Source organism: Lepus europaeus, chromosome 4, assembly GCF_033115175.1.
Source record: "Lepus europaeus isolate LE1 chromosome 4, mLepTim1.pri, whole genome shotgun sequence".
NCBI classification, from domain to species: Eukaryota; Metazoa; Chordata; class Mammalia; order Lagomorpha; family Leporidae; genus Lepus; species Lepus europaeus.
Window position 1 is genome coordinate 111,276,933 of NC_084830.1, and position 14,113 is coordinate 111,291,045.

Consider the following 14,113-nt stretch of genomic DNA (forward strand, 5'->3'; position numbering starts at 1 on the left):
TGCTTTGTTTATGGTAAGAGTCACACTCTTAAGTTTGGCTACCTTGAAACTTCCAAGTAGAAATGAATGACAATAACCTGCTTTATGGAAATCTTGAGTAGGAGTGGGGCAAGATGAATTCATCCTTGGAAGCCTTCTCCTGATCTTATTTGAAGAGGTGTTCTTAGGTAATAATACCCTGGTGGTTCTCAGTCTGTGGGAGCTTTTGAATAGTAAGAATACCTGGGCCCCATCCAACACCAACGGAGTCGGGTTTCTAGGTGTGGGGCCCTGGCATCTATACTCTCTGAAGTTCTCCAGGGCTGATGAGCAGCCAGGGTTGAAACCACAGCCTCGGGATAAATGAGCCTTCTAGTTTTCCTTTCTCTGAGAAGGAAGGCAGAACTGCAACACCATACAATTCTAGGGAGTAAAGTGGAGGAGAAGCGGAAAGTTTTCTGGTGCTGAAAATTGGAAAATCGAGTCTTTCTCTTTTGGAAGGAAATACAGACAAGTTTTAACCACCCCACAATTTTGTCAAAAACATGAGCCACCCAGAGGTTCTCTTCCTCCTATGTTTTGGTTAGCTGAACTTGCAATGTTTAGCCTTCATGGGATCAAGCAAAGGCTCTACCATGGTAATACATTATACTCATTTTAAAAGCTCAATTTTAAGTCACATTTCACAACAGGGTCTCTCACTTGCCTAAAGGACTGGCAGCCAGGGGAAGTGGTGCATTGTCAGTTTGAGACCCAGCAACTCTAAGGGACAGAGTGGTTATTGCTTCTGGCCCAAGTTGTTTACCAAGTCACTGGGGAGCTGAGCAAGGCCTCTGCCCGCACACAGCTATCTTCTCTAACTGGAACACCATTGGAGATGGCCTTGGAATGTGATAAGGAATATGACTGTCCCTGTAAAATGGACAACAGGGGATCCTGAGGGGGTGGTCTCTATGTGCCCAGCTCTATGCAGCTTCATAAAGGCCACCAGAGGACCTGCAGTGCTGTGGTCATAGATTCAACTCTGCAAGTCTCTCTTTTTGGAATTGCTGCAAGACCCAGGAAGATAAACTAAGTCCCACTGAATCAGAAATGAACTATAAAAGATTATGGGAACTTCAGGGAAAGATGAATCCCAGCTGGCATTTGCTCTTTCCTCACTTATCCTGAGTCTGTTTCTTGAGAATTGTTACAAATCAGAAGAGAGGAAGTGGACTAGACCTACTCTATCAAAATAAACTCTTTTCTGAAGAGAAGGTTTGGCCAAGAGAGAAAGCATAGACATCCCATGGAGTTGAACTAGGTTTAAGAGATCGTCAAAGTAAGTATTCATTCAGATTGTGCAGGAAACAAAAATGTCTTCCTCATCTCACATAAGTACATTTGATTAGTAGAATGTAATCCAAATGTAGAAATCTAGCTGCAAGGAAGTCTGAGAGATACAGTTTTTGTTCCCAACCCTCTAAATAAAAGGATGTTGAAAAAAGTTGGAAGGAGCCAATCCAAATATCTGCCACCATCAGCATTTCTCCACCTATATACCACAGAATAGTGAGTTGTGGCTAGATGTTATCGTTTTTTAGGGAGGTTTTGTATTCAAATGGATTTAAGCCATGCTTGGCAAAACAAAGTTAAATTATGCTTATTTACTGTACTATATATCAGAATATTTTATATCCACATGTGCACCCTAGTTCTAAATATTTTGAGAAACTTGAGCTGGGTAGACATCTTATTGAAGTTCGTTTTGATGCATAAGGAAAATGGAGTCCAGAGAGTTGAACAACTTGCCAAATGTTGAAAAATCATTTATTGGCAAAACCTGAACCAGAATCCATGCTTCTTGATTACTTGCAATTGTCCTTTCTGCTAAGAGGAGATACAAAGTTTAGAAACAGGCAAGCCAGAAAGACGATGAAATGGAAGGTGAGGGGCTGGCACCTGGAGTGAGGCTGCGCATCAGTGTTTCCCCCAGTTATTGAAAGCAGAAAACAAACAAACAGAAAACCCCACTCTCTATGTGTCCTGACCCAGGGCCAGAAAGAATTCATTAAAGATCAGAGTTTCCACCCACATCACCATTCCTTCTCACATGTGCCTGGACTATCTTGGTGATTTGGTCTTGATTAGTGGCAGGGAAAACTGGTTCTGTAGGACATGTTGTCTTTATAAATAGAACACAGTCCAGTGGTTTCTAAACAGTCAGGAGACGCTCTGTCTTCTGGCACCCACCATTTATTTGTATCTGTTTCATGAAATGCATCTCCCCCAATTCTAGGATCTGCCCCATTACATGTTTGTTCTCCTGCCCCAGATGTGTTGTTCAGATTTCCTGGCCTCTTGACTCAAATCTCCAGGGTGGAGCTATTGGGCACTGTCTCCTCTGGTCCCTGCCAACGTTGGCACTGTGGGGAGGATGTTTGTGTTTGCCGAGGAGTTGGGAGGCCTCTGAATTTTGGCGGTAATTCCTCCCCAGATAGTCCACTTAGGAAAAAGGGGAAAAAGATAAACATGCTCCTCAGCTGCCACCTCACAGTAGCCGTATCGCTTTCTCTCAAAAAATCTGCATACTTTGTGGATTTTTCAAAGCAGCTTGTTTGTGTGTGTCAGTGCTCTCTGATTTGAGCCAATCTTGTCACTCACCCAAAATGTGGAAAGGAAATCTCCACTCAGCAGTGATACCTTCAAGCTTTTATTAAAAGCCTGCTGGGTGGGATAGTTGATGGTATGGTACAGATTCCCTCTGTCAGCCCTGTCTTTCCATCGTCCACATTTGCTCTCTGCTTTGGGTAGCAAACACAAACTCTCATCCTCAATCAGCAAGGCTATCAAATCAGCACTGCCTGAAATCACAGCATTTCCTTCTCTGATGGATGCAGTTTGATTGTATGCAGCTCACTGTGGACATGGGGAAGACAATAATTTGTGAAGCATCCCACCTTATAGTCAAGACACTTTTGCTGGTAAGTAACAGAAAAGCTAACTCAAACAGTCCCCACCAAAAAAAATAACGTAACGACCACTGACAGAACAGGTAGGTGATAGGTGTACTTCTTATGCTGCTGGATCCAGGAGCTAAAATGATGTTATCAGAACCCAGGCTCGCTCTGTCTCCTTCCTGTCTCCTCTAGATGACATTGTCCTCAAAGGAAATTTTCTCCATGTCTTGTTCCCCAGTTGTCCCACCCTGCCATTCTTCCAGCTCCGGGTCCAGCACAAAGTGAAACTGTATTCTATTACTGCTTAACCAAACCCTGAGATGAGTCTCATGGAACCAGTTTCTTTAAAAAAAAATCTTTTATTTAATGAATATAAATTTCCAAAGTTCAGCTTATGGATTACAATGGCTTCCCCCCCCCCAAACTTCCCTCCCACCCGCAACCCTCCCCTTTCCCGCTCCCTCTCCCCTTCCATTCACATCAAGATTCATTTTCAATTCTCCTTATATACAGAAGATCAGTTTAGTATATATTAAGTAAAGATTTCAACAGTTTGTCCCCACATAGCAACACAAAGTGAAAAAAATACTGTTGGAGTACTAGTTATAGCATTAAATCACAATGTACAGCACATTAAGGACAGAGATCCTACATATTTTTAAAAAAATGATTGATTAATTTTCTATGCAATTTCCAATTTAACACCAAGTTGTTTTTTTTTTTCATTTTCAATTATCTTTATATACAGAAGATCGATTCAGTATATACTAAGTAAGGATTTCATCAGTTTGCACCCACACAGAAACACAAAGTGTAAAAATACTGTTTCAGTACTAGTTATAGCATTACTTCACATTGGACAACACATTAAGGACAGATCCCACATGAGACGAAAGTACGCAGTGACTCCCGTTGTTGATTTAACAATTTGACACTCTTGTTTATGGCGTCAGTAATCTCCCTAGGCTCTAGTCATGAGTTGCCAAGGCTATGGAAGCCTTTAGGGTTCTCCGACTTTGGTCTTATTCTGACAGGGTCATAGTCAAAGTGGAAGTTCTCTCCTCCCTTCAGAGAAAGGTACCTCCTTCTTTCATGGAACCAGTTTCTTTCTTTCTTTCTTTTTTTTTTTTTAAGAAAGTCTCAGTTAAAGTTTAATAGATACTACAAAAGGTCAGTGGACTGATGCCCCACTACTGGTACATCATACACATCAAATGGCCTTGTGCCCCAACACAGCTCAGGCCATTCCAAACAAAGGGAAAAGGCTGGACTCCCCAACCCTGTTGGATAGGTCTTTCCTTTATAGCACACCATATCTTGGCTGAATCTATAGTTTTCTATTTTAACCAGGGGAAAAAAAAGTACAAAAAGATTTTGTTCTCATGGTTGCACTGTTGCAGCCTATCACTAACTGGCTCAGCGCTCACTTCTGCTTGGAGAAGTATTCTTTGCTCTTCTGGACATCAGGCTTGATGGTGTCACTGCCAGGCTTCCAGCCAGCTGGGCACACTTCCCCATGTTTGTCAGTACACTGGAAGGCCTGAACTAGTCTCAGAGTCTCATCCACAGAGCGGCCAACAGGGAGGTCATTTACAGTGATCTGTCGGAGGATAGCCTTATTGTCGATGATAAAGAGGCCCCTGAATGAGATGCCTTCATCAGCCTTTAAGACCCCATAATCCTGAGCAATGGTGCGCTTAGGATCTGATACCAAGGGAATGTTCATGGGTCCCAGTCCTCCTTGTTTCTTGGGTGTGTTGATCCAAGCCAGGTGACAGAAGTGAGAATCCACTGAAGCACCAATCACTTGGCAGTTGAGTTTCTTAAATTCTCCTGCCCTATCACTGAAAGCAATGATCTCCGTGGGGCACACAAAGGTGAAATCAAGAGGGTAAAAGAAGAACACAATATATTTTCCTTTGTAGTCAGATAGGCTGATGTCTTTGAACTGACCATCTGGCATAACAGCTGTGGCTTTGAAGTTGGGGGCTGGGTGCCCAATTTTAGCATTTCCTGAAGACATTTTGCAGTTCCAACACAGAAGCCTGAGAGACACTGAGAACCGTCCGGAGCCAGGAAGACGAAGCCCCATGGAACCAGTTTCAACCACATCCATACTCTTGAGAACAGGACCCATTCAGCTGTCTGACTGGCAAGGCTTGGGTCATGGGCCTACTTCCAAAGCCACAGATGAAGCATGGTTACCAATAGATGCTGATCAGGGAAAAATACTGTTACACTCTGTTGATTCATTCATTCATTCATTTTGCAAAGATGAATTGAGGACCTAATTCATACTAGAAGCCATGGATAGAATACATAGGCAATTTCTACTTGTTTTTCAGAGTGCAGTTCAGGAATCATGAGTTCTGTGATGAATCTTTACACTGTTGTCCCTTCTGGAGAGTTAGTTATTCCCTCTTGATGCCCCTGCTTTTCCTGACTCTGGTATATACCATTTGGGTGTCTACTGATGTGTCCTCTTCTTTTGCCCTAATTCACTGTGAGCTCCTGGAAGACAGGTATAGTGTCTTATTTATGTTGGCCTTCCTGGATACTCACAGCACGCATAGACAAAGCACTCAAAATACCTTTGTTGAATAAATGTATGAATGATGAGTTAATTATTTAATTACTTACGTAATAAATGTTCTTCTCAAACTGTCAAGGGAAATAAATCCAGAAATACTGTATGATTCATTGGAAAACAACCACATGAGCAAAAGGCTGGGACACATAGTGGAAGACGACATGGTCAATGTCAGTGTCAAATTCTTAGAAATTTTAAAGAAATTCTGTTATTTTAAATCTAAATCTATCAGCTTGTGACTTCTAGTCTTAGCTCATCATTCTTGAACAACCTCAAATAAATCTATCTAGCAGATTCTAGCATCTGAGATAATTCCTGACAACACATAAAGCACTCAATAAATATTTCTGAAATGAATTAATTACATCTTTTCTGCTATACAGCCATGTCAGTGGGTAAAGGTAGATAAATTATCCTACCCTTTAGTGTTCTCTGTTGATGACTATGCTATCAGGAGTGTTAGAATAGTTTATTGTTGACAATCATCTCTGATTGAATGTTTGAATCCCCAAAGTCCAACTGAAAATGGGTTGTTGGGAAACTGAATTAAAGTTTCTTTTAGGTAAAATGTAATTGCTATGGTTTGAATTCATTTTGAGTAGAGTATGTCACACAGGGTTCACCTGTTGGAAGCAAGGACCTTAGTTTTATAATGTTGAAAGGTGATATGGAACCTTTAAGAGATGGGACTTTGTGTAAGAGAATGAGGTTGTTGAATGTGCTGCCCTCAGAAGAGATTAAGGTAATTCTTATGGGACCTTGATTAGTTCTCGTGAGAATGGGTTGTTATAAAACAGTGGTCCTAATCACTAAGTCTCTTTCTTTACCTCCATTATTACAATGGGTTGTTCCTGCAGGTAGTCCTACCACTTTGATGCCATCAGCCATGAGTTCCCTCACCAGAGACCAAATCAGTTGGGCCATTCGAAATTGGACTTTAGTTTCCAGAACTGTGGGCTAAATAAACCTCTTTTCTTTTAAAGTGCTGAAGCTCTGGCATTTTCTTATAGCATGAGAAAATGGGGGCTGGCATCGCAGTAAGCTGGTTAAGCTGCCACTTGCAACACCGGCATCCCATCCTGGAGACTGGTTTGAATTCTTTCTGCTCCACTTCAGATCCAGCTCCCTACTAATGTGCTTGGGAAAACAGTGTAAGACAGCCCAAGTGCCTGTGTCCCTGCTGCCCATGTAGGAGGCCAACCTGGTCCAGCACTGGATGTTGCAGCCATTTGTAGAATGAACCAGCACATGGAAAACGTGCTTCCATTGGGCTGTTCTCCATCAGTCTGAGAGTGGTAGTAAGGCAGGCCCAATCCTATGGAATTTTTAGTAAGTTGGCTCTAGAAATCTCCTTCAGCCTATTGAAACTTTCCTGGCATGCTTTCCCCTTCAAATAGAGCCAGGTAAGCATTAGAGCTCTCTCTTTCTCTCTCTGATTCCTCCGATTTCCCCACCTTACCCCCTGTCTACCTCAAAGACATTTCTTCAGTTAAACTCTTGCTTGTCAGATCTCATCTTGGCCTCTGCTGCCCAGAGGAGCAGGACTAACACCTAGGTGATCTTGCAATTGCACATAGGAAACATGTTGCAGGGAGACTATTCCAAGCCTAGCAGTTGGTGGGTACTCCCTCCTGTGGAGTGGAGGGGGAGAGTTGGCCAATCAAGGAAGTGTCAGTGGGAGCAGGAGGAATTAGGTGTTCCTACAGGGGTTGGAAAAGATCTGCAGTGCTTACAGTGCCATTAGCATGCCGTATTACCCAAAACCCCATGGCAGGTGGATATGTTCCTCCCCATTACCAGACTTATATTTCAGACCATGTCATTTTTCTTCACTCCATTTACATATTAAGGTTACTTTGAGATTCACTTTGATCTGATTTTAACACAGGAACAAATGGAAGTGGAAAGAAAGGTTTCTGATACAATTTTTCTGAGTCTCTGTGCTCTGCCTCCCATCAACATTACCTGTGGACCCAACTTTCTTGGAAAACAGAATTAAAAGGTATGTTTATTTTCGTGCAAACATTTTTGAAATTCATACATAAAGGGGTTTTCATGGGAAATGCATATGATAAAAATTATGCATGGGTTTCAGGAATTTTTTGCATCAAAATAAACTTTTAGTTCCATTTTTCCATTAATTTTTTCAAGTTTGCTTGCACATATCATGGAAGTAATTTAGGGCTGCTTTCACAGTTATTCTTTACATATCTGCTCAACATTTTGTAGAAATGGAAAAATCATGAAGTAAGAGTTTTCTTATATTCAATATATGCATTTTTCCATATATACACCCATAATATATATAATCATATATATATATGAACATATATATATATATATATAAACATACTCAATGTTTTGAAATTTTTTGTTCAAGAGACAGAGAGGGGTCAGTAATGTGGTGTAGAAGGTTAAGCCTCTGCCTGCTTTGACAGCATGCTTTATGGGCACCGGTTTGTGTCTCAATAGCTCTTGTTCCTATCCAACCTCTGCTGGGGATGCGGTGGAAGATGGCTCCATGTCCTTGGGCCCCTCTCCCACGTGTGATACCCAGAAGAAGCTCCTGGCTCCTGGTTTCAGCCTGGCCTAGCCCCAGCTGTTGCAGCCATTTGAGGAGTTAACCAGCAGATGGAACATCTCTCCCTCCTTCTGGCTCTGTATCTCTGCCTTTCAAATAAATAAATAAGAGAGAGAGAGAGAGAGAGAGAGAGAGAGAGAACAAGAAAAGAGACAGAGAGACAGAGCTGCCACCTACTGGTTCAGCCTCCAAGTGATCATAACAGCTGGGGGGCTGGGCCAGGGCCAAAGCTGGAAGCTGGGAACTCAATCCAGATCTCCCAGATAGGCAGCATGAAAACCATTATTTGAGCCATCATTGCTGCCTCCTATGGTCTGCATTGGCAAGAAGCTCGAATTGGGAGCTAGAGTCGGAAATTGAACCCAAATATTCCAAAATGGGGCAAAATAATCTTAACTAGCACCTTACCTGATAAACCAAATGCCTGCCTCAGCATTGTGAATTTCTAATTTTCAGAATTTTAGCGAGTTGCAAAGTTTCAGGGTACTCTCAGAGAGCCAGTCTCAAAGTTAGAAGCCTTATACAAACCATGTAAAATACCATGTGCAGAACACAAATATATCAACAGTGATAAGCTGGAAGCAATAAGGGAGTGTTTAATTGCAGCCAAACAAATTTATGTTTCACCAGTTTTGTTAGCAATTGTGTGTAGAAACCTGAATGAACTGGCTTCCTACTCCAGTTTTATTCCAGAGACATTTTATTTACCCATACAGCTTGGCACTCAGGACAACTGCCCAATGGCTTACCCATTCATCTGGTGTATGTCATTGTTAGCCCAGAGTGTAGAAGCACTTGGCCTTCAACATCAAATCATGTCTGTGAAACACCCTCTGGAGAGCTTGAGTACCATCTGGCCAGGGTAAGACCTGGCACGGGAGAGCCCAGTGGGGACAGAGGAGGGGATCCTGTGCTGATCCATGTACCAGGGAATGCAAAGTGGGGCTATAGTTGGAAACCACATCTATTGAAGCAGGGGGAGACAAAGAAGTGCGGGCCAAAGAGCTATCATCTTCCTGGCTGGTCTCTGACCACTACACTGAAGCTGTCAGAGGAAGGCACACCCTGGCAGACTAAGGAAGGAAGCTTGCCTCAAGAACTAGTCAGAAGCAAGTAAGGGGCTCCATATTAGTGGTTGCTTGGGAGTGAGAATATATGTGGGATGGCTATGTTCCACTTGCCTTAATAATATTTGCACAGGGTCAGAGACTTCAGGCTATGTTCTGGCTCTCAGGAATGGGTGTGCTGTACACCACACTTAAAGCACAACAGTCAGCATCTCTCAGAGTTCTTGAGTTGTTGGGTTCATCTAGATAGTTCTCTCTTGGACATCTTGCTTGTGGATTCAGTCAGAAAGTGGCTGGTGCTGCAGTCATCTGAAGGCTTGCCTGGGCCAGGCACTCTGGAGGGCTCATCCACATGGGTTCACATGTGAATTCACAGTTATGGTTGGCTGTCAGTGTACAGCTCTGCTGAGGCTGTCTCCTGGAACACCTGTATGTGGCTGGGGATTTTCCCAGTGCAGCTCCTGGCTTCCAAGAGGGAACAGCTTGGGGGCTGGTGCTGTGGTGTAGCAGGTCAAACTGCCGCTTACAATGCAGGCATCCCACATGGGTGCCAGTTCATGTCTCAGTTGCTCCACTTCTGATCCAGCTCCCCACTAATGCACCTCGGAAAAGCACTGGAAAGAGGTCGAAGTGCTTGGGCCCCTGCCACCCACGTGGGAGACCTGGAAGAAGCTCCTGGCTCCTGGCTTCAGCATGGCCCCAGCACTGGCCATTGTAAACATCTAGGGAGTGAACCAGTGGATGGAAAATTTCTCTCTCTGTTTCTGTCTCTTTCTCTCTCTGTAACTTTGACTTTCAAATAAAAATTAAATCTTTAAAAAAAAAAGAGGAAACAGCTCTTGGTAACACCCTCAGGAATCCCAGATTTGGGTTAGTTAAGTGAAGTCACTAAGGCCTGCCCAGTTTCAAGAGGAGGGAATTCAGACTCCTCTTCTCGACACAAGGAGCAGCATGTACATTTAGAGAGTGCAGGGTAACGGCTGCTGTCTTTGACTATCTACCACTTCCTTCCTTGGAATGTGTCTAACTCCCCTTCCTCCCCTGTGATTCCACACAAGAGAACCTAGCACAGTGCTGAGACAAGCACTGTGAGAGGTAGTGTGGTATAATAGTTGAGAACATGGACATTAAGACAGCAAGATCTGGATTTGAGGCTAGCCTTTTCCACTTTCCAGCTGCGGACTTTGGGCAAGTTGCTTAACCTCTTTGAACCTCAGTTGGCTTATTTGTAAGAGGGTGGTATATATTTCCAGGTATGGCTGTGGGATTTAAATGTTGCCTGGAAAAGAATAAGCGTTCAATAATTATTTACTGGTAGAAATAAATGCAAAGACCCCAGCACCCTTTTGTTTATACTGATTCAGCCACTGAGGTGGGCTCAGGGTATATAGCACCACAAGGCAGGTAATTCTGAGAGCTTCAGCTAGTGTTCAGGCCTTCTCAATAAGCAGATGATGAAGTCCAGAAACTACACTCAGGAATATAATGTCAAGGTTCTAGGGGTGAGTATTGCCAGGTCACCCTTAGAGGACTTAAAGAAGGAAGGAATTTATTCTGGAGAATAAAAATGAAGGGGCAGATTGTAATCGATGCAGAGCACGTCGACAGAGGCAGTGTGGGAGGGAATATGGGAGGAACTCTGCTTTTGGCTCACGTCCCTTCTCTTTCCTGAGCTTTGATTATGTCACAGCAATGGATGAGTGTGATTTGAAGGCTGCCAAATTCCTTCTAGTCTTGGTCAAGCTGTATCATGTTAAGAATCCCTAAATCAGTCTACTTCTATCTGTCAGTTTGGTCACCATTCTGGCTTAGACCATTCACTATTGTTCCCTTGAATACCATAGAATCCTCTTTACAGATCCTACTGCTATTTGTTCTCTGCAGAGCAGTCAGAATGATCTATTTAGTAACACAGACCTGATAATGCCACTCCTTCCTGTGCTGGTTATTCTCCATGTGCCTCTCCATTGCACTGCTGTTCATCTATGCCTGGCTTTAGACCCCAGCTGGGTGAGGGTGTTAATAGGTTCTTCTTGATCTCAGGCTAATCTTTGAGTTCAGCCAATCTAAGCATCCAGCAAGAGAGTGGAGGACAAGAGCCAGGGGAGTAAGGAGTGTTTCCTCCCACTTGGGTGCTACAGTTCCATGACTATCTGTGACTGTCCATGATCACAACTCCTCTGGGCGCCTCCCACCACCGTGTCCTGGCTCCAGTTCCCCTGGTGTCCTCCGGTTGCTTCCGTAGGCACAAAGGTGATGCTTGCTTTGCTTGGGTATCTCAGTCTCCTTCCTTGTTTTCACCCACACTCACGAGAAGAATTCCTTCTTTAAATGATCTGAAACATTTCCCTTACATATGGTTCAAGCAAACCAGCAGTTTCCTGCTGAGGTTATAACTGCTATCCCCTCCACTGATTTTCTGATGGTCTCAGGATAGAGACTGAGCTCTTGTTTACATACCCTCAAAGCCCTGGTAGAGCCTACCCACGACTCCAGTTTTGCCATGTTAGTTCTCTCTCCCTCTTGTCATCTGTTACCCTAGCCTTTCCCCAGGTCTCATAATGCCGGATGCTCATTTCCATGTTTATTTCTTCCTGGAAATCTCTCCTCATCCTCCCCTTTCCCTTCTTGAGTTTACTTTACTTACCTTGGGAGCTTAGAGTGGATGTGCCTTAGGAAGCTCTTTACCAATCACCTGATGAGGCATACCATTAGTTCCTGAAATTTTCCTTTGTTCCCATGTCACAATGTATGTAACTGCAGAATGGGGTTACCGTCACAAAACCCATTGTGAAAATATCCTACATCCAAAATTCATTTAATCTACCTAACCTGCTGAACAGTACATGAGGGAACTTCAAAAAGTTCATGGGAAAATGGAATTAAAAGATAAGTTTGTTTTGGTGTAAAACATTTTGAAGGCCGGCGCCGTGGCTCAATAGGCTAATCCTCTGCCTGCGGCGCTGGCACCCTGGGTTCTAGTCCCGGTCAGGGCGCCGGATTCATTTTGAAGGCCGGCGCCGTGGCTCAATAGGCTAATCCTCTGCCTGTGGCGCTGGCACCCTGGGTTCTAGTCCCGGTCAGGGCGCCGGATTCTATCCCGGTTGCCCCTCTTCCAGGCCAGCTCTTTGCTGTGGCCCGGGAAGGCAGTGGAGGATGGCCCAAGTGCTTGGGCCCTGCACCCCATGGGAGACCAGGAGAAGCACCTGGCTCCTGGCTTCAGATCAGCGTGGTGCACCGGCCACAGCGGCCATTGTGGGGTGAACCAGAAAAAAAAAAAAAATTTTGAAATCCGTGTGTAACTTTTTTTTTTGGACAGGCAGAGTTAGACAGTGAGGGAGAGAGACAGACAGAGAGAATGGTCTTCCTTTTCCATTGGTTCACCCCCCAAATGGCCCCTAGGGCCGGCACTGTGGCGATCCGAAGCCAGAAGCCAAGTGCTTCCTCCTGGTCTCCCATGCGGGTGCAGGGCCCAAGCACTTGGGCCATCCTCCACTGCACTCCCGGGCCACAGCAGAGAGCTGGACTGGGCCGGCGCCGTGGCTCACTAGGCTAATCCTCTGCCTTGCGGCGCCGGGACACCGGGTTCTAGTCCCGGTCGGGGCACCGATCCTGTCCCGGTTGCCCCTCTTCCAGGCCAGCTCTCTGCTGTGGCCCGGGAGTGCAGTGGAGGATGGCCCAAGTGCTTGGGCCCTGCACCCCATGGGAGACCAGGAGAAGCACCTGGCTCCTGCCATCGGATCAGCGCGGTGCGCCGGCCGCAGCATGCCTACCGCGGCGGCCATTGGAGGGTGAACCAACAGCAAAAGGAAGACCTTTCTCTCTCACTTTCCACTCTGCCTGTCAAAAATTAAAAAATAAAATAAAAATTAAAAAAAAATTAAAAATTAAAAAAAAAGAGAGAGAGAGAGAGAGAGAGCTGGACTGGAAGAGGAGCAACTGGGACAGAATCCATTGCCCCAACCAGGACTAGAACACAGGGTACCGGCGCTGCAGGTGGAGGATTAGCCAAGTGAGCTGTGGCGCCGGCCCCATGTGTAGCTTTTAACATATAGATTTTCCATTAACTGTTCAAAGTTTCCTTGTAGCTCACCCTAGCCTACCTTAAACATACTCAAAACACTTACATTAGCCTACAGTAGGACAAAAATCTTCAAACATGAAGCTTGATCTTCAAACAAAAAAGCCTTCAAACATGAAGTCTACTGCAAAATCACCACCACAAAGGTCACTGTATCGTAGCATGTGGAATATCTCATGGAATTTATCGAGTACTGTACAGAATGTGAAAAAAACAAAATGGTTATTTTGTATCCTTAGCCTGGGAAAAGATCGAAAGTCAACATTTGAAGTACAATTTCTACCAAATCTATATAGCAATATAGATACACACCATTGCAAAGATGAAAAACAAGTTGAATCACTCTAAGTCAGAAGCTATCTGTATTTGATCAGTCTGTCTCTACTAGACTCCAAGGAATAGAAGAGCAGGCACCAAATCAATTAGGCTCACTTTTAGATATCCTGCATCTAGCATGGTGTTCTACTACTTTGTAGACTCTCAATAATGAATTGCTGAGTAGGGGCCACTGTTGTGTTACCGTGAGTTAAGCCACTTCTTGTGACATTGGCATCCCCTATCAGAGTATTGGTTCAAGTCCTGGCTACCTCACTTCCAACCTAGCTTCCTGATAATGAATCTAGGAAGGCAGAGGATGATAGCCCAAGAACTTGGACCCCTGACATCCATGTGGGAGACCAGGATAGAGCTCCTGGCTCCTGGCTTTGGCCTGGCCTGGACCTGGATGTTGTATGATTTGGGAAGTAAACCAGCAGATGGAAGATCTCTCTCTCTCTCTCTCTCTCTCTTTCTATCACTCCACTCTGTCCTTCAAATAGATAAGTGAATTAATCTTTAAAAAAGAATTTTGGAGTAATAAATATATTTGTAATATAA

At 44.1% G+C, this 14,113-nt stretch overlaps 1 protein-coding gene across 1 annotated transcript; it reads right to left on the reverse strand.

Annotated features, from left to right (window-relative positions):
• Positions 1-4,056: 4,056 nt before the first annotated feature.
• LOC133758497 (peroxiredoxin-1-like) lies at positions 4,057-5,049 on the reverse strand. Its single transcript, XM_062189658.1, has one exon. It carries the CDS (start codon positions 5,032-5,034, stop codon positions 4,342-4,344), a length of 693 nt encoding a protein of 230 aa, XP_062045642.1. The 5' UTR covers positions 5,035-5,049; the 3' UTR covers positions 4,057-4,341.
• Positions 5,050-14,113: the final 9,064 nt, after the last annotated feature.